The sequence below is a fragment of the Callorhinus ursinus genome, unplaced genomic scaffold, assembly GCF_003265705.2.
Source record: "Callorhinus ursinus isolate GAN/ISIS: 27379988/994484 unplaced genomic scaffold, GSC_fseal_2.0 scaffold31, whole genome shotgun sequence".
Classification (NCBI taxonomy): domain Eukaryota; kingdom Metazoa; phylum Chordata; class Mammalia; order Carnivora; family Otariidae; genus Callorhinus; species Callorhinus ursinus.
The window spans coordinates 241795-262454 of NW_027397093.1; the positions used below are offsets into that span (position 1 = coordinate 241795).

Consider the following 20660-nt stretch of genomic DNA (forward strand, 5'->3'; position numbering starts at 1 on the left):
CAAACATTTACTTAGCCCTTATTTTGAGCTAGGAACTCTGCTAGCAATTTATGCGTATGATGCTATTAAATCCTGAACACCAACTAACAAGGCAAGTACCATTGCTGTCTTACAGAGGAAGAAACTGGGGCCCAGGGAGGTACAGTAATTTGCCCAACATCACACAGCTTGAGAGCACCCAAGAGGAATTCTCACCTAGGCAGCCTGGCTCAACACAACCTTACTCACAGTAAAGGAAGTGCAAATCAAAATAATCATCAAGATTTTTTTTATTTATCAAATTGGCCAAAATATTAACATGTGATAACACTCACATTTGGCATGGGTGTGAGAGAATAAGCATTTTCATGTATTATTGGGGCAATCCTTTTGGAGAGCAATTTGCCAATATCCACAGACATTTTGTATATATAATCTGATAAAAACTTCATCCGACAGGTATTCTCACCTATGGCCACAAAACTATACATACAATTTATTTTTATGTGGTTGTTATAAAAGTAAAAAAATATACATGAGAAATAACATAAAGTCCAGCAGAAGAGAACTGGAATAATAATTAACAATAATAACTTTTGTGTTCTATGCAATACAATATACTCAAGAGAACAAAGGAGGTAGACTCTATATATGGCAATATTACTAGCAAGATGCATTCATTTTTAAAAATGAGTGCAGAATAGCATCTAAGTCGATCTCATTTGTATAAAATATTTAGAAGCCTGAGCTTGTGACTACAGAGGAAATTTCCTGGAGGACTCACAGAAATTACAGTGGGTACTGCAAAGAGGGGCTAGAGGCAGATCTTCACTGTACCCTTTACACTATTTGAAATTCTTATCATGAACATATACTGTTTAAAAGCAAAAATCCAAGGTTTGGACTGTTTGAAATTCTTATCATAAATACGTAGTCCTTTCATTTTCAAAAAGTCAAACAAAAAGCCAGGTCTAGAGTCACACAGATTGGAGTTTGAATTCTAGCTCCCTCATTTCCTGGTCAAAAAAACAGGGCAAGTTACCAGACCTCCCTGAACTTCAGCTGTCATCGCAAAGTGGGGCTAATCATGAGAAGTGAAAAAGATAATGTATGCAAAACAGTCACTGCTTCTGCCATTTGTTCAGGGTCAGAATGTGTCAGCCTTCATTCATTGGCAGGCTATGAAAAGCTGATGTTTTCAATCAGTTGATCGTGTGCACCAATAACCTCTTGTGGCAGATTTTTGGCTTCTTCCTTCCTATCAGAATGTTATAGCTGGAAGTGCAGCAACCATATTGTGACCATGAGGACAGCTCACTAATACTCTGAAGATGACAGAGCAGAATTACGGAAAGAACTTGAATCCCTGATGTCTTCACTGAGCCACTGAGCCTACTCTAAAAAATGACCCAGTAAATTCTTAAATGAAGTTAAGAATTAAGTGGGAAATTAAACATCCTAATTGTTTAAACAACTTTTGGTTCATAATTCAGTTACTTGGAGGCAAAAATGTCCTAAGGGAGATACCACTGCAGAGAGTCCCTGTGGGCGTGGAATGAGAGAATGGCACTTGTGAAGGACACAGCCACTCCCCTTCCCCTCCAGCCCCCAGCCCAATACCACTGAAGAAGAGAAGTCCAGCCCCTGCACTCTTTCAGTCCCATGCACACCCCTCAACCACACTTCAGTTATGAGGCTCTTCCTCCAATCTCTCTCTTGACTACCATCACCTCTAGCGTACCCAACTGGCTCTGGGGACCACACAGAGTCAGTGAAGACAGGAAATAACAGGAAATAATGGGGGGGTGCTCTCAAGACAGCCCCCACCGCAGGGAACTTTAGACCGCAGCCCCTCTCTGACAGTCAACTCCAGCTCAGACTTCCCTTCTCAGCCCACTGCCCCCCCATTCTCCCTCTGCCAGACAGTGTCAATGCCCCGTGAGGGAAGGCACAATCCTGGCTGTCTACACCTGGTCTCCCCACGGCCCAGGAAGAGGACCCTCTTGGGGTGGGACCACCCAGCACGTTTAGAGACTCCAGGTAAATTTTAAGACAAAGGCAAGCCAAAGAAGGGTTATGAAAACACACCCGAGTTTAGGGTAGAATGACAAAGGCTCCTACATCCAGCCCCCTCCGGTTGTATAACTCACAGCTGGAGTCAAGGGTGTAAGTAAAATGAGGCTGTATTCCCCTCCAAAGGCCGAAGGTGCCCTCCCCGCCCCCTCCTGCCCACTCGCCACCCCCCACCTCTGCCTGGACTCACCCCCTCCACCTTCTCCCTCTCCATCATCCCTTCGGGAATCTTCTGCTCTGGTGGTCCTGGAGCATTCGGAGGAGGGGCGGAGGGGGAGGGGGTGCAGGCATTGGGGCGCTACAGGCGGGAAGTAGCTCCGGACTGCTCTGGGAGGGGACAAGGTCATTGGCTTCCAGCCTGCATCCCCAAGTGCCTCTGAGGGCGGCTCCGTGACCACTAGGGGGAGCCCGAGCTCCTCCCGCAGGCCACACCGCGGGTGCCCCCCACCCCAGCACTGGAGCCCTCGGGCGTGACCCCACCCGGCCGCCGGGGACCCACGCCGCAGCCAGCCCTACCCACCAGCCCCTGAGAGCCCTCCCCTCCCCTGCGCAGCCCAGCACCTGCCAGAGGTACGGGTGTGGGGCCGGAAGAGGAAAGGGGGCCTCTCGGCCCTAGGACAGAAGCAGGACACCAGGCAGGGACTAGGTGCAAAATGCTCAGTAGTCAAGAAAATGTTTTCGTGAATATTTTAAGACCAGAATTAATGCAAAAAATGAATGACAAAATATCAAAAATTCATATAAAAGCAAGATCCCACGTGGAGCCTGGGGGTCTGCCCTTCAACAAGTCTCAGGCAGTGTTCCTGGTGCCTTCAGTAATGCCCAGGTGTGTGTCTCAGCCTTCCTGGGACCACAGCCCTGCTGGTTCCTGCCCAAGGATGTGACCAGGAAGGAGGCTGAGCCACACCCTGGGGATTGTACCAGAGCAGAAGGGCGTTCAGGGGTCGGAAACTTCTCAAGAAGCCCTATCCCCTCTCCCTGAATTCCCCCAACTCTTCAGGGAAAGAAATCAAACCACATAGTCTTCTTCAAGGGATGTGGGCTGGGCTTACAAAAGCCACAAAGCCAAATACAAAATGGCACCCTTGGCCACCACCTCCCCAAACCCTTGACTGCTAAAAATGAGAAGTGGACAGAGGGAGGGCAAGGCAGAAGGCTACAAGTAAGGGGCCCTGTGGGCATGGGTAAGGGGACAACTCCACCCCTCCCCAGCAGGGCTCCAGCACCCCAAATTCAGTTCCCTGGTGAGCCATGGAAAATGCCAGCCCCATCTGAGGCTCCCTACTTGGGCCTTGCTCAGGCTTTCTCAGTGGGCATCCTCTTGGGTGTTAAAGACAGAAGTCTCCTCCCCCCTCCCTAGTCCTGGCTCCTAGACACAAGCCCAGTCCCACACAGGAGAGAGGCACAGAGATGGGACAGCACAGTGTGCCCCCACTGAGGCCCAGGCCATGCCCCAATCTAACTACAAGCCAAGCAAGAAGAGTCTGAAAACATGAAAGAGGAGATGGCCTACCCAAAGCGAGCAGATGGGCACTGCACATCCCGTGTGCCCCTCAGGTGACCTATCCAGCCAGGTCCCAATAAGGGACACCAAAACTGAGGACTGATGGGGTGCCATCCAGCCTGAACAAAGCTCCTCCACTCACCCAGCAGGACCATGAACAATTGATTTCTCTTTTTGGGTAAAAGTGATAGAAACTTGACAAAACAACCCCAGGTTAGCCTGGGGAGGCCTCCTTCTCTGGGGAGAGGCTCAGAAGCTATTTGGCAAGTTCAAATGATTTGGTTTTCCCCAGAGAGAATGGACAGGTGGGAAGGAAGAGCCGAGACTCTTGAAAGTCAGGAATGCTGAGACCCAGACTCAGCCTTGGCTTGGGGAGAAATGGCACAGGCCATAAGAAGAGCAGGACTGCTATTTGTGGACAGGGCGGGATAGGGCAAGGCAGACCCTTGGCCGCAGGGGATGGAAGCAGGGGCAAGGACAATGGGACAGTGGGGAGACACAAGTTTTCTGGAAGGCAGAGGGGACTTGATATAGAAAAGGAGAAAAAGGGAGAAACAGATGGAAGAAAAACGGGAGGTGGGAAGAACATACACCAAGGGCAGAGCCTTCCCACTGGGCCCTGTCTGGACACCCATGGAGGCACTGCACTCTCATGGTCACATTCATAGAACGCTATGTCTCTTCTCAGGAAAGTTTCAGAAATGGAAAGTTCCAGGCCAGGACAGACTGGGTGAGAGGTACATGACTAAAAGCCACACACCTTAAAATTGGACACCCTCACCAATCCCAAGCCCCAGATGAGGACTGCCATATTCCCACAATTCCCACACTCTCTCCTACAAAGCGGGGCCGTGAGATATGAATTCTAGGACACCCATTTGGGAGCACACGTTTCAGGGTACAGACCTGCCTCCTCGCTGAGCCACCCCAAGCTTGGAGGGGGAGAAAGGATGAATGAGTCACAGAAAGTCTCTGAAGAAGAGAGCAAAGGCAGTGTTTATGCAACTCTTGAAGCAAGAGAGTCAGACCCCACCTGTCCACCCCCAATCCCACAGGCCAATACAACTTTGATTTTATTTGGGTTTCTTTAATAAACACCGACTCTTCTGAAATGTTTTCCGTGGCTTATTATCTCTGTGTAACCACAACAATACAAAACTAGCCCCACGTCCTCCCAATCCATCGGGGAGACCTCCACCCAGCTTCAGAAAGACTCTTAGCAAAGAAGGGTGAGAAGCCCCAGGGAAAGGCCCAATGAGGAAGGAGCTAGAGGCCAGCTGTGATGAGCACCATGCTCTCCCCCCATCACTTTATCCCCCAGGAAGCGCGCAGGGGAGCCCCCAGAGGGGAGGGGAGGCCTGCGGAAACAGCCTGGGGCAGTTTCCAATCTCCAAAAGGGTTACAATGTAGAGTCTGAATCTTAGGTTGCTGCAGATCTCAAACTTGTAGAACAGCTTGTTAAACAGAAATAGGATCTTAGAAAGGGAAGCAGCGATCACCAGAACCAGAACCAGCTATGCCAAGAGCAAGACCTTGAGTCAAGCCGCCTTCCCTCCATCCTGTTTGGATGTGAGGGTCCCTGGGCCATGACTTGGGTCAGAAGAATGCTATCCATGTCGAAGACCCCGATTTGCACAGATTCACCTTAAGCAAATTTGCCCATGATGACTGATTCATAGGCACATGGGGCCCAGTGCTGACCTACAGGATGACTCGGTGACAGGCCCTGGGCCTGTGTGGCCCTGCTCTGCCTGACAAGTTGGATGGAAACTGATAAAGGACTAGTCATGGCTTCAGATGACAAAACTGGGTCAGGCCAGAATGACGACCGAGAAGGAATTTAGTGTGGGCAAATGCAAAGCTTTGCACTTGAGTAACCAAGGTCACTCGACATGATCACAAATGAGACAAGTGCTTCAGAGCAGCTCACGGAGACAAGTCTGGACACTCTGCAGGCCTGGGACTCCACACACATCTACTGGGTGAGGGGCTGCTCAGGGCATGAATGCATCTGTGGATGGCTGTGCCCCCAGACCCCACAGACACCCTTGCTTTCTGTGCACCCCTCCCTTGGGACAGGGCCTACAACCCCATGCAGACACTTGCCCCAGGGCTCCTGGAGCTTCGTAGCCTGCCTGCCCCAGCCAGGAGTGTCCAGAACTATGCCCCACCAGCATACCCCTGGTCCCAGTGGCCTTTACTTGAGGTAGAGTCTGCCCCAGGACTCCTCTGTGGGACCTGGCCAAGGCCAGGATTCTACCTGAAATCACACCCTTGGTGGCTGCTATCGCTTTCCTACCTTGCACTCCCCACTCCCCTTTCTTTAGTCAACCCAAAATCCTCATCCTAGCACCAGCTTCTGGGAGTCCAGCCGCAGACTATTCTCCATGGCCATGGCCGGAGTACAAGTGTCCTAAGCGGGGTATGAAGCACAGGGTGAAGGACCTTGAAGGGGGCTCTGAATGAGGACTGGCCAAGGAGATGGGATGTGACCTTGATCACAGCCAAGTTGGTCAGGCAAGAGCTAGCCCCTGCCTGTGGCCAGGGCAGTAGGTCCAAGTAAGTGGCACCCCACAACACTGGCACGTGTGGCGAGCCCCAACTCGGTACCAGCTGCTTTATGTGGGTTATTCCATTTAATGCTCAGAGCAAGCCTACGAAGGAGGCATGATTCATCATATCATCGTGAGGACATCGAGGACACTGAGGTCAGTAACTTGCCCAAGCTCTCATGGCTTTGGATGAGATCCAGGATTCGAACTCAGATTGTAGACCACTAAGCTGTGGTCTACACTGCCCCCCCCACAATGTCCGAGGTGTCAGGATCGGCATTCGGAGGCCCCGAGGGACCCCATGAAATAAGAATGCAGCGCTTCTGGGGACAGAGACCCAATCCAGCAGATACGGGAGGCGATGTCACCATGTGAGAGGACCATTCCCCGCTTTTCCACACCCACCCCCACCCCCCATACACACTGGGAGCTCCGGTGGGGAGTAGCCTACACTCTGGCAGCAGTGGCTTCTCCCTCAGAATGGACTAGTAACTCCCTGTAAGGGTAACAGCAGCTTGGGGCTTGGCAAGAGATGCGTGCCCTGTGTCCTGGCCCCGCCCAGAGGTGATAAGCTCCAGGAAGCCAGGCTTCAGCTGTTGGGGCCCTGAAGGCTGCCAGGAAGGAGAGAACAATGGACAGAAGGGAGGAGTCCCTGGAGAAGAGGAGGCAGATTCCTGCCTGGTGGGGGAGCTCGGAATCTAGGGTGGCTGCTCCAAAGGACAAAACCTACCAGAAAAAAAAAAAAAGACCAGCCAGGACCGTGGACCCTTCCCCGACGAAGCTCTGACCTCCAATACTTTATTTCAAATTCAAAACAAAACAACTGTACAGATAATGAAATCCACCACCTCCCAGAGCAGGGCCTGAAGGGGACCCAGAGAGGCTGGTCGGACATCTGGAATCTGAGGGGAGATCTGTAAACTAAGCTGGTGGCCTTGTCTTGAGTCCCTAAACCACAACTGGTCAGGCCTGGCCAGGGAGGGGCCACGGCAAGGGGATGGGGGTGAGGGGTTCATTCTGCAGGACAAACTCAGGGATTCCGCTGCAGTCACTCTAGGTAAGCCCGCTGGCCGAGGCTGTGCAGTCTGGCCTGTGAGTCCACGGCCAGGGCAGCAAGCCTAACCAGGAGGGTCTGATGGGGGCCCCAGCCATGCACAGCCCCGCGGCCCGACACACCTGGATTCCAGTACCACCCTGCAAACATTTATCTCGGGCATGATGAGTTGGGTGGAAGGTTTGGCTAGCCCTTCCCATTCAGGGCCCAGCCCAGCCCAGCCCGCCATCCTGGCACGCCGGGTGCAGCCTAGAAGTGGCACAGCTTGGCATCCATCAGCCGAACAGAGAATGAACTCGTGGAAATTTGCATATGACAGAGAAAGTCTCTTAAGGGTTTCACTGGTCCCAGCCAAATATCCTGGCATGTGACCCTTCACCTGCCTCCTCACCTCCTTTTGTTCAAACTAGAAACCTCAGCCTCCTGGAACTCCTCCTTTCCGAATCCACTGCACGATGTGTGTGCGTGTGTATGTGCACGCGCGTGGCCCGAGCCCCAGCTTCCATCTCCCCAACAGGCCCCTCCTTGGCTCGCACACCACATCCCCCTGGTCCCCTGCCTCCCACCTCTTCTATACTAATCTCTCCAATGGCAGCCAAAGGGATGCTTCTAAAATGAAATCTGGCCCCACCACCCTTTCCACAGCAACCCTGAAGTCCCTTTCCTCAATCACACCTGGATCCTCACCATAGGGGCCCCTTGCTAGCCTCCCAACCCAACAAACACCCCGACACACCTGCATTGCGGTGACTCACCATGGCATGAGCAGGACAGGCACCTCCATGTCTCTGACCAGGCTGTCCCGTGTGCCTGGTGTGCCTCTCCCCACTGTCCACCTGCCCAGCCCCACTGTGTCCTCAAGACCCTGCTCAGTTGTGGCCCTGTGTGATAGTGTCCTCCCCACTCCATTTCATCTCATCTCGTGTCCCCACAGCTGGGGGTCCCGGAGCCCCTGTGTAGCACCAGGCATGAGGGCAGCCTGGTACCCACGCGTCACCCTCCCGAGTGTGATGTGCCTGCCCCATAGAACACACAGAGGTACAGACAGGCCCAGGCCCCCAAGCTGCACAGTGCCCAGAGCCAATGAATGCATGAAAACCTGCTTGATCGAATTTTAACAGGGGGGCAAGATCAGGTCCCCTCCTGCCCACACCAATCCCCTTTGCCCCAGCCCCACCCTCAGAAGCAGTACTGATGTGCTGTCATTTTTAAGCAACAGTTGGAAAGGCGTGTTTTGGGGTAAGAAAGCCCCATCCTGGGGCCTTGGGAGGCACTCTGACCTCATGCATACTTCCCTCACCTTGTTCCTTCGGCCCATCAGAGTGTCACCCCTGCTTTAAAAAGTCAACCCACTGCTGCAGGAGTCATTTCCACCACCGTCAGTACGGGGGCCTTGAGGTGGGGAAAGGTAAGCCAGTTGGCAGGTCCCGGGTTCCTCAGTATAGGAGGAGGCCAGGGCCAGGTCATGGGCAGAGCTGTATGTGGGCCCAGACTCCACCCTCCCAAGCCACGGGACCCTGAGCAGCACCCTAACCTGTCTCCCTCTTAAGGGTAGGTTGGCGGATTGTCCCAGGAGCTTAGGATCTTCAATGTTAAGCCCCAGAATGAGGACACAAGCCTGTGCCCAAACTCCACAGGAGTTTGGGAGATCCTTGGGCAATGAAGTCACGCTATGCCAAGCCTGTGTCTTGAGCTCCCTCACCCTGTGATCCCCGGTCCCCCATTGCCTGGCCCATTTCAACTCACAGGGGCAGGACTGGGAGAACAGGCCCACAGGCCTCCCTGCTCCCCACAGCCTCCCAGCTCTGGCCATTTCCCACCAGGTGAAAGACCCCACCCCAGGCTCTTCCCTTTTTCCCATCCATTTCTCCCATCCCTCTTTCCAAGGACAGTACCAGCTGGGAATAAATCCTTAAGCCACAGGAATGAGGTTGACAGTGGTGTGATTCCAGGCATTGCCAACACATTTGGGGCTAAGGAGCTACCTGTCCTCCCCTTCTTGAGACCAGCCCCTGACACAATGACCAACAAGGGGGCTGGCTCATAGCAGCACCCCCAGCCCTCCTATAATGCTCAGTGCCCTGGTCCTGATGTGTACCCCACCTCCCACATGCAGTCAGCTCAGCAAGGGTGCAGACAGCCTGTCTCATTCCCCAAGGAATCCACAGAACCCCGCACAGAATACTGACTCAATGAATTCTTCTTTCGTGACTGCACTGCACTGACCAGCCATGTGCTGCAGGGAAAACAGCACAGCCTTCAGCCGGCCTTGGCTTTGAATCTTAGCCCACCCCCTCCAGCATGCCAGCCCAGGCCTGTGAGCTACAGCCTTGCCAAATACCCGAGGTTTCATCCAGAAATGGGGCAAAGAGGTGGGCACTCGACAAGGTAAGGTGACAAGCACAGTGTTTGGCACATAGGAGGTCCTCAACAATGTCAGTGCCTTTCCCTAAAGACCCAGCCAGTCCCTGTCACTTGGGGCCCCAACTTTCATGTCAGGAATGTGTTATAGCTCAGCACTGCTTTACGATAAAGCCACCAAGAGTCCTCGGGGGGAAATCATGGCAGAGTTCTGAGGAGAGACTACACAGAACGTCCAGTATCTTTACAGAAGAATCGGGATCTCCCTTCTGCACAGTGCTGAAAGTCTGTCCCCAAGTTCGGAGCCTCGATGTGCAGAGATGTGGCTCTTGGGAATCAAGCCCTTCAAAACCAGCCTAGCTGCGAGGAGCAGGAGGCCCCCAGGCTGCAGAGACACGTCCATGGCCGCCAGCAGGTCCAAGGAGCACGGTGCCCCCTCCCCCCGTGTCCCGGGCCTGGGGCTGAGTCCACGGGCCGAGGATGGCTCTGAGGGCCACGGCCCTTCACTCGGGAGCCGCGCTGGGGCAGCCGCAGCAGCTGGGGCGCCGCAGGGACTGCATGACGGCTCGCAGTGGCCCCCTCCGGCCCTCCGCCGACAGGCTGTCCTCGCTGGGGGGCGCCCGCTGCAGCTGCTCAAACTGCATCTCCAGATGCTTCTGGATGGCCACGCCGAGCACCTCAGGGTCCACTGCAGCTCCGTACACCTCCCAGGTCATGCCCTCAGCATCCCATCGCACATCCCGTATGGGGGAGGGTGCCTCCTCCAGGCCGGCCCCCAGGGTTACCTCCGGGAATGTGTGCAGGGCCATGGGGGCTTCCAGGGGCGGGCTGGTGGCCACAGCCTTGCAGACCACCATGGGCACTGCCTGCACACCAGCATCCTGAGCTGACAGAGAGGATGCCAACACAGGGGCCAAGTCACTGGCTGAGGTCATGGTCCACACATCCTTGGTCCTGGCACCAGGCTCCGTGGCTAACCCGGTGGGACCCCAAGGGTGGTGGGCACAACAGTGGGAATGCCCAGGGAGCCCCCCAGGCAACCTGCACTGGAACTGCACCCCATGCTGAGCCTGCAACCCAGACTCACTCACAGATGCCACTAGTTTGGGAAAGGCCAGGATCCCTGGGGCTGGCAGGGCATGGCAGCAGGCACTGGTCCCCACTTCCCTCATACCACAGAGTAGAGCTGCTGGGGACAGGGTGTGGCAGGTGGTGGTGGCCGGCTGCCCAGTGCCTTTGGGCCCGGCCTGGGGGCTACTGCTGTGGGGAGCTGTCCCTCCCAGCTCTAGGGGCGTTACCCTCACCTGACTCTCTCCCAGTGTCCAGGCTGAGTTCGAAGTCCCTTCCTCCGGAGCCAGGTCCCTTTCTAGGCCCGCAGGGGCCTGGCCTCCCTGGCCAGAAGTACGGCTGGGCTGCAGCCGAGCCCTGTGGACAGGTGAGCTGCCAAGGGCCGAGCAGCTGAGGCTGGCCTTTTGGGTGACACTGTGGCCCCGGGTCTGGGTGCTACGGACCAGGTCCGAGTGGCTCCTCTGCATGGCAGCGGCACCGGAGGCCCTCAGGCGACACAGATCACTACCGCCCACGGTAGACACGTTGGCCACAGTGCTGCTCCGCCAGTGGCCCACAGCGCGGGGCCGGGGGCTGGAGGCCTGTGGCTGCTCCGCGCCCTCAGCGGGCTGCCCCTCTTCCTCCAGGCCCTGTGGACCGCTGCTGGCCTCGCCCGGCTGGGCCTGCCACACGGTACTGCTGGCACTCTTGCGGAGCTCTGGTCTCTGCCCCCGGCCTTCACCCAGCAGGCTGGAAGAGCTCCGGGACAGGGGCAGTGGGCGGGGCCTCCGGGGGGGCCGGGCACCCGGCTCGGGGCGGCTGGTGCTCATGGCGGCCTGCAGGAGAGAGAGGGAGGGAATGGAGCTGAACTGTGTGCAGCACCTCAGCTGGGCACCTCCGTGGGCTCACGCGGTGCTAGGCACACTGGGGGGACAGCTGCAGCCCCAGCTGCCTGATGGCTCAGAGCTGTGAGCGAAACAGTGACAGGACACCAGACACTTCAAATCAAGATCAGCACACATTATACTGCAAGATGTCCCTGCAAATATCTAATAACCGGTACCAAGCGATTAGAACCAGCCCTAGCATAGGGTCCTAGAGACCATCCACACACCAGCTGCATTATGTGGCGAGAGCAGAACCTAGGGGAGAGGCCTAGTTTGCCAGGACCTTGGGGTGGGACTGCAGCACTGGGGGCGGGGGCTTTGGGACAGCAACTCTAGTCAACCAGCACAGGAGTATTGCAGTCTTTTAATAACCAGTAAAGCTTGACTGGCAAATACTAGCCTGGTTCCTCCCAAAACTGTCCATATACATCTTGCTCTGGACTGGGGCCTCCCTGGTACAGAGCTGGGGCTCAAAGGAGGGCTGTGAGATGAACAATAAACAGAGGACAGGCTGAGAACGACCCTGGGTTCCCACTCCCCACCCCGCCCCCTTTCCCACCCTCTAGGGCCTGGCCTGGTTGAGCTGTCCGGTCTCTGGGACTCAGTCTTGGCAGCTGTGAAGGGGAAAGGGGTTTTCTGACTCCCACCTCTGGCTCCGGGGTTAGGGAGAGGCCCCACGCATCAGCCCTTTACACGCAGAACACGCTCAGCATACGTTCACTCATTCCACAGCCGTCTCCAGAGCACCCCCCGCCCGCCAGGCTCTGGACTTGGGAGACCCAGAACTAGCTTGGATCTAGCTGTGCCTCTGGGAATGTGGTCTAGTATCACCAGTCAGACATGCCCTCCATAAAATTTCAATTCCCTCTTGCCAAGCATGCCTGCACCCTCCTTGCCTCCCTCCCTCCCTGCCATTCCTGTCCCTTCCTCCAGCCACACAGACCCCTCCAGACCTGCTCACTGACTCATCCACAGCCTAGAGTCAGCACTGGCCCCTTCAACCTCAGCGTCTCCTCCTGGAGCAGCTTTCCCAAGCTGGACTGGCTCCCTCTCTGGCTGAGCACTGTCTGGCCCGGATGGAACAACCTGGCCAACCAAGGGCCTCCCACCAACCTGAAGCTGTCAAAGCAGGGCGGTGGCCCGTACCCCTTAGTCTACCCAGCACCCAGCACTGACCTGACACTGGCACTCAGAACGGCCGCCACGGGCCTGACTGAGAGAACCCGAGAACACAAGAGTAAAGCCACTGGGGAAAGGGCTGAGTGCCAAAAATGGGGTATGAGAGAGGGCATTTCCAGGAGAGCTCACTTTGCACGATGATCAGAAAAGGCCTGCTGGAGGCCCAGCCATGTAAGTGGGGCCCGGGGCGAGAGGAAGGAGAAGGAGCCAGGGGAGAAGAAGAGGGTGAGCACAAGGCAGGGGGCACACGAGGGGAGGAGTGGGCTGGAGGCCGGACAGGGCCGCAGAGCGAGTAAGGTGGGGGGCAGGGTATCTGGGCTGGCCTGGCCCCAGCCAAAGCTGTGAATGAGGACTCCTCCCCCGGGACTCCCTGCCAGGCAGGACCAGCTGGGGAAACAGGGTGGGAGAAGCAGCACAGCTACAGCTGGGGCAATCCTGGCCCTGCCCGTCCACCCCTGGGCTGATAAGAACTACCAAGAAAGCAAGCGCCTTGGCCAGGTAAGCAAGGCCACCCGAAAGAGAACGTGGGAAGGGCTCTCAGGAACTCGGTTTCTATGTAATTACCGACTTCCTCTGCCCCAGCACTCAGGAGACGGCTGTTGGCTGTTGAACAGTGAGGATGCTTCTGGAGCTGCAGTCCCCTGAGAGCTCAAGGCTTGCTCTGGAGTCCAGTTTGGCACAGTTTCCGTGAGGATGGAAAGATTCTACATGGCACTGCCCAGTACGATCAGGCCTGGCCACGTGCAGCTCCTCAGCCCTGACAGGTGGCCTGCATGAGTGAGAAACTGGCTTTCCGATTTCACAGCAATGTAGGCCATTTAAATGTAAATGGCCACATGCGCTTAATGACTCCCCTACGGGACTGTGCAGCTCTAGGCCCAGCTCCAGCCTGCACAGGAGCGCCCCCTTCTGGCTGCTCCTCAGGGCCGAAGCCAGACTGGTCCCTGGCATCAAGAAAAGGATGAACAGCCAAGGGAGGACTAGAACCCAGGCCCTGCCCTCAAGGAGCTCTAAGATGGATGTATATACAGAGAAGGGCAACAAAACCAGTAACAGTCACAGTGATGAGAATAATAAAGAACAGCTCCCAGAGCCCCGTCACCCGCCCTGTGCCAGGCACATGCCGCACCCCGTCTGCGCACTGGCTCATTTCAGTGTAATTGTCAGAGCAGCCTCGTGAGATACATCGTCAACCCCATCCTACAGATGAGGAGGCCAAAGCTCAGAGAGGTGTCCTGACTTGCCCGTAGGCACACGGCTGGTGAGCAGCTAAAGCCAGGACCCAAACCTGGGAGTGTCTGAGCACGGCACAGACCTCTCTCCTGGAAGCTAACACCCTCCACTGTCTCCATCTCCTTACTTTCCTGTTGCCCTGACTCGGCTGAAGCCCCAGCGCCCAACACTTGCAGTCGTGCCCATGACATGCCCGTGGAACGAGGGTATGAATGGGAACAAAGCCTGGACCCCCACCTCCACCCCACCCACTTCTTGGCAGATTCTTAGGCTGCCCAGAGTCAGGAGGACAGGAGACGCCCCTGCTAGCTGGGAAAGCTGTGGTCACCAGCAGCCCCTGGCAGGCAGACAAGCACCCCGCTGCAGGTCCAAGAAGGCCGAGAAAGCCCCATCTGGACAACCTACACAGCCTCTGGCTGAACCCCACTGACCCGAAACCCTCCTAGGGAGCAGGGCCAGAGAGAGCCAGGTCAGGCCCTGGCCCCCCTGAGGAAACAGGTGAGATGAGGCTGAGGGTACCCTCCGACCCCTCCAGGAGCTAGTGAGAGGCCACCAGTGACAAGGGTCCTGCTGTGCCCCCCTCACCAGATGGCCGCCTCACCAGGACTAGGCATCACCCAGAGAGGGCAGTGACCACAGAGACCACAGGCCAGTGGCTATCTGGTGCTTCCCTTCTTCACCTCACCTCCACAAGTGGCAGGTGACAAACCTGAGGCCTGGAACAGCTGAGAAATTTCAGAGAGCCCACAACTGAACCCCAGCGGGGTATTTCTCCTACAGCCTGGCCTTCCCAGCCTTGAAGGAGGGAAGCACTGTGAGGTGTGAGCAAAGTCACCCAGCTTATCCCGGGGAAAGGAGGTTTCCCACACCCCCATCACTAAGAAGAGGGGCCTCCCAGGGAGCGAGAGGAGCTGACCAAAGGAGCTTTGGAGCCGTGGGCGAGCAGGCGGGGCAAGGGGTCTGCTCTAACCGATTCCTCCCTTTCCTGTGCACGTGCCCTCAGGTGGACACCTATGCTCCCTGAGCCACAGTCTGCCCAGTCTGCAAAACAGAAGTAAATGCCCACTGCAAGGTTGCTGTGAAGCCTAATATGACTGTACACAGACTGAGTAGCAACTGTTAATAATAATCTTCTCATTCCTCCTCCCATCGGGAGTGACCTGCGCTCAAGGTATCACAGGGACTAGGAATGGGGGACAAAAGGCCCTTTTAGGAAGCCATCGAGATATCCCATAGGTGAGCCTAGTCTCGCTTCCCAGTCCTCCCTGTCTTCCTCTCATCCTAGGACCTAGTCACCACCAGGGTCCCCAGTGTCTCCATCACAGCACTAAGCTTCCCAGTCTATTTTAAAATTAATTTGGGAGGATACACATGCCCATGCTTGTACACACACATATGCAGACACACACCCAAGTTTGGAGTCTTCATTCAAACTGCCCCGAATGGCACACGCATCTACCTTAAAAACCATGGAACAGGCTCTGGTTTCACCCCAAACAGACCCTAGAAAGATGTTTTAGCACAAAATAAATGACAGGCACATGGAGCTATCCAAGACCCCTAGTGTTCTTTGGATGACACCTTACTGTCCTCTCTCCTGCCCCATTTGATACCAAAGTTGCAGTGTGGCCATGTCTTGTGGCCAGTACAGGACTACTGCTCAGTAAATGGAAGAACAACCAGCCTCATGCAGCAATCAACCAATGTTATTTTGAGTAAAACCTCCCAGCCCTGCAGAACCTTCCAAACTGGCCCAACCAAAAACAAAAACAAAAACAAAAACAAAAACAAAACAAAACAACAAAAAAAAACCTGCTAGGTTGACTTGGTCAGAGATTCTAGCTCCTGCCATATCACCCAGCAGAGGGGCCCAGGCCTTTGCGAGTGTGGCCAGGGGGACTACCAAAGCCACTGCAAGCAGGCCCTGTCTCAGACCACCCTGTGGCATCCATATACATCTCCTCTTGTTAAGAGATAGGCATTTGGATGATGATTTCTGCTTCCAGCAAAACCAAAACAAGAAAAGCAAACCCACATGGTCAGGAGGGGAACTGCTACAATGTTAAAATATGGACCTTACCCCTCAGGGACCTGGTAGGGATACACACCACAGGAATCCCTGGTTGGATAGTGGGGGTGTGGCAACCTCCTGCAGGTCATCTGATCAATCCCAGCAGCAAAAGGGGGCCTGACAGGACCACTCAAGACCAAACTTGAGCAAGGCAGCAAGGAGCATTCCTGAGCTACCGAGAGGGATTGTTTGGAGGGGACAAAATCTGCCCATCACAAGCTGTGCCAGTAAAGGGTTCTAGGATAACTGTGGGCAAAGGCCCAAAGGACCAAGCACTGCTCACCAGAGAGCGGCCCAGGCCCCCACCAGCCCCAGAGCTTCCTCCCCTGAGGATGATTTGCCCATACTTCCCAGGAGGCACCTGGGGTGGAGAAGGTAAACCTAAAGGCCCAGGTGCCCCAAACCAGAGGTAGCCCGGGTAGCTAGTGTGTCCCTACCTGTATGCTCCTGGGCACCCATGCACCAGCATGGGCCCGAGGCCCACCCGTGGCCACATCGGAGGCGGACGCACAGGCCCGTTTACTGTGGGAGCCTGCAGGAAACACCATCCCCACAACTGCACTCTGCACACCAAATGTACAGGCCGCCTCTGGCTGTGGGGCCAGAGACCGGAACACACCACACCACACACTCTCCCCGAGAGCAGGGGTCCCTTCCCCGCACCTCCGCACAAAGCCCACCGGACTCAGGGAGAAGGTCCTCAACACAATCCCCCAAACTAGGCTACAGATCTTCCCAGAAGCAAAAGCAGTGACTGAGTGAAGATGAGGCTGTGGGGCAAGGGGGTAGGGATGGAGGGCAGAAGGAACGCAAGGGAAGGAAGGTTTGGGGCTGGGGGCCACAGGGGAGGGGGGGGTAGGGGTGGAAAAGGGAGGAGGAATGGGAGGGGATAGCGATAGCATTGGGGGTAGAGGCAGAAGGGTCCTAGGCAGAGTGCTGGAAATGGGAGGATGGGCAGAGGAGACGTGGAAGAAGGGATGGGATAGGCAATGAGAGGAGAGATGAGAGGAGGGATGCAGCCATGGGGGGCGCCAAGCACTAGGCGGGGGCTGTGATGCGCAGGGTCCGAGCGCAGGAAGAGGTGAGGAGTGGGGTTCTGGGGCGCAGGAAGGGAAGGCGCCGCCCATCCCACCACCCTCCCCCTGCCACGGGCACGCACACAGCCGGCCTCTCACCCTCTCGCCTGCCCGGGGCCGCGCAGGCCAGCGGAAGCGCTGCTCCTGCGGCCGCCACAGGTGCCCGGCGCAGCGGCCCAAGATGGAGCCGGAGCCGGAGCCAGCCCGGGCCGAAGACGCCGCCCGCCGCAGTCCGCCTGGCCCGCGGAGCCAGCGCCGGGGCGGCGCCCAGGGGTGGCCGGGGGGCCCGGGACGGAGGGGCGCAGGGGGCGGCGGCCCCGCTCACCTGGGCCCGCCCCCGCGCTCCACCGCCCGCGTCGGCGTCCCGGCCCCGCCCCCTGCCCGCGGCCCCGCCCCCGGGACCCGGCCCGCCCCGCCCCCACGGCCCCTCGGCTCCCGCGCTGTCCACCGCCCAGAGCCCCTCGAGCCCTACCCCTCTGTCCACGAGCCCCCAGGCCTCCTTCCCGACCTCAGGGGAGGTCCTCACTGTCCCGTCTCTTCGGCCCCGCCCCCCCCACGATCCCCTGTTTTACCGCGCCTGCCCACCGAACCCCCAAGATACCCATCTTCCCGACCTGCCTCCCACCCCCAGTCTTATAGGCTCGGCTCCCCACAGCCCTCCAGCCCGCGACCCAGCCCCCAAGTCCACTTCCTCATCGCCCCGCCCCCTCGGTCCCCATTGTCCTGCACCACACCCCTCACCGAGGTCCACAGGTCCTCTGGCGACCCCCTTCCTCACGGCCCCGCCCCATGTCCTTCGTCATCCTGCACCCGCCCTTCACAAGTTTCTGGCTTCCGACCCCACCCTCAAGACCCCATCGCTCTAGGGCCACCCACCCTCGGACACCAGGCCAGGTCCCTCCTAGGCCCGCTCCTAAGCGCCCCAGTTCTCCAAGCCCTGAACCTCACAGTCCCATCCTCCCAGCTCCATTGTCGCGGATTCCAAGACGACCCTGGTCCTTTGAGCTCCGCCTCCACGGCCCCTCCATACTGCCAGCCTCGTCCCCAGAGCCCTCCACCCGGCCCCCACCAGCCCAGCCTGGTAGATGCAGTCTCCAAAATTGCGTCCCTAGCCCCGTCCCCAAAGTCCGTATTCTCCCACCCTTTCCCCCGCCCATGTCCCTATCCCCACCTTTGCCCCCCAACCCAACCCCACTCCCCGACATTCATTCTCCATCCTGCTCCCATGGACCTCAACAGCTGGCATGCACAAGGACCGTGAGAGGGTGAACCGTCCCCATCTGAGCCCGCTCCCCATCTCGCTGCTTCTTGTGGCCCCCAAAATGCCCTTCCTCCATCCCTTTCTGCCCCAACACTCCAGGAAGTGTCCAGGCCCTGGGAGTGCCTGGTCCCGCCACCTTTCCCTCTAAATCCCCCAATCTCTGACAGCCACTGGCCTGGCTAGGGGTTCACAGAGGTGCAACAGGCAGCCGCCCACACAGGGCCTGCCCTCCACCCCTTCAGCTCTCCAGAGGTTCCTGCCACCCATCCCGAGGGCCTCGTTCCAAGAAGAGCATGTCCCATCTCTGGGCCCCAATCTTTGAGAATTGGGTCCCAATGTTGACTCTCTATTGATTCTAGCTCCAGGAACCTCTGATTCACTTGCCCAACCTTTTGCTGAGGGGTCTGCACCCCCTTGGGTTCAGTGCCCCCGGAAGCCAATGCCTCTCAGCTTCTCCTCCAGTTTGGGAAGACCTCAAAGCCTGGCCTCACCTCTCCAGCCTCTCCCAGCCCTGTTCCGAGGCCAGAGCATCAGGAGAGGGTGGGCAGAAAGCCCCCAGCCTTGGAGCAATGTGGAGCATGGAAAGCAGGAATGTGCACCATTCACTGCCCTTCCACCAGCGCCTAGCCTGGCACCTAGCCCAGAACAGGGGTGTGCAGCACTCTGCAGCAGGTGTGGCTGGTACCTCACACCCAGCCGCCCTCACCCCACTGCCTGGTATGTTCTCTGCATGTGGGGAAGCCCCCCCAGCCTTAGTATCCCTGTCTGTAGCTCTGAACTGCCCCTCGTCAGACTGTCTCATAGCCCAAAGGAGACAACAGATACCTGTCACACACGCAGGTCATGCCCTCACACTTCCCCACCTGCCTTTCCACACAGGCATCCATGCCCCCCTATTCCCACCCCCCTCCAGCCTGGGATCCTGCTGCTTAGGGCCTGGGTGGAAGCCTTGGCCCTACCCCCTCTGCCCCTCCCACCATGGTCAGTTACAGCTGCAAGTTGGGGCTCACTCACTGGTGGAGTGGGTGGGGTTCTGCTCAGGAAGACTCAAACTGCCCTAAGCACCCCCCTTTCCAGTGGGGTCTTAGAGCACTTGCCCAGACAGCTATGGAGGGGGTGACAGGATGTCCAAGTGAAGACCCCAGGCCCTGTCTTCCCACTACACACAGCTTGCCAGGGAAGATCCTGCCCCAAGGGGCCAAATGGGAGATTGTTTGCTGAGGCCACCATTCCACTCCTGCTCCTGCTTAGAAATTAGAGCCCCTCCTTTCATATCTCAGGAATCTTACTCATATTCCCTTTTTAGGGAAGTCAACTGAGCCCCAAGAAGGGATAAGATACCGGGGTTACACTGAGAGTTGGTGCCAGTCCCTGGGGCTCCCAGCTCCCTGGTCCTATGAGAGCCCTCCGAGAACCTCAATGCGGTGTTTCAGGGAGGCGGCTTGGAGTCAGGTGTCTGCCTGCGGATGCAGCCTGGCTCGACCTGCCACCAGGGTCTCTGAGCATCACCCTGGCCTTGGGACCAGTGGGTCCTCTTCTTGCAACTATAGTTTGGCAAAGAAGCTTCTCTGGCTGTGGTGGCTGCCCAGGGCGAGCCAGGATGGAGAGTCAGCCCTCAGTTGCAATCCTAACTCCCCCACATGTTCACTTACTCTGTGATCCCACACCCAAGAAAACTGTTCACCTCTCTGGGCATTGGTTTCATCTGCACAGTGACAATAATTACACATACCTCCCAGGGCTGTGGGGAAGATGGGGTTTGCAAAAGTATTCTGCAGAGGGTTCTCGCTGCTATCAGTCATTTGATCAAATATTTATCAAGCTCCTCCTGTGTCCGGTTCTGCAAATAAAAGCCAGGACTGCCTGGTGTGGGGCAAGAGTGGGGTTTGTTGACTGCTTTAGTAGAGAGGGGGGCTCTGGTTTAGGACCCCATGGGCCAAGGGCCACTTCCTGAGACTCAGAATCTGACAGAAGAGGAGCAAGCATGGTGTGCTCAGGAGTTCAGTCGGGGCATGCTGGGACACCCGGTGGAGAAACGAGTTGCACATCTAGAACTTTCCCAGAAGGTCTGCGCCTCATGGGCACAGGGGTCCCTGAAGTCACAGGAGTAAGTAAGGTCTTCAGGGAGAGTGTAGCAAAGAGGGCCCAGGACCCAGCTGTGAGTAACCAACCAGGTAGCAAAGGACTGAGAAGCAGCCAGAAAGGAAAGAGGGAAACTGGGACATTGCTGGGACTTGGGGCACTTAGGGCAAACAGCTTTGTCATGGTGCTGGAGGCAAAACCCACAGGAGTGCACTGAGCGAGGAGTCGGAAGGGAGAATCGAAGACCGCAAATGTGCACACAATTCTTTTGAGCAGGACCCTAAAGGAGAGAATAAAGAAA

At 56.7% G+C, this 20660-nt stretch overlaps 1 protein-coding gene across 3 annotated transcripts; it reads right to left on the reverse strand.

Annotated features, from left to right (window-relative positions):
- Nucleotides 1–6885: 6885 nt before the first annotated feature.
- Nucleotides 6886–20089, reverse strand: GPRIN2 (G protein regulated inducer of neurite outgrowth 2). 3 transcript variants are annotated; one of them, XM_073878677.1, is made up of 2 exons: nucleotides 20010–20089; nucleotides 6886–11406 (listed from the first exon to the last, which is right to left on the reverse strand). In XM_073878677.1, the coding sequence occupies exon 2, from the start codon at nucleotides 11398–11400 to the stop codon at nucleotides 10027–10029; it is 1374 nt and encodes a 457-aa protein (XP_073734778.1). In that variant the 5' UTR covers nucleotides 11401–11406; nucleotides 20010–20089; the 3' UTR covers nucleotides 6886–10026. The 3 variants fall into 3 exon arrangements, with proteins under 3 accessions (XP_073734778.1, XP_073734779.1, XP_073734777.1); XM_073878678.1 differs by lacking the exon at nucleotides 20010–20089 and adding an exon at nucleotides 17489–17542; XM_073878676.1 differs by lacking the exon at nucleotides 20010–20089 and adding an exon at nucleotides 17116–17208.
- Between the last annotated feature and the right edge of the window lie 571 nt (nucleotides 20090–20660).

What these genes read in the sequence shown, in the direction of transcription:
- GPRIN2 (XM_073878677.1), bottom strand. Translation starts at nt 11,400, where the DNA reads ATGAGCACCAGCCGCCCCGAGCCGGGTGCCCGGCCCCCCCGGAGGCCC.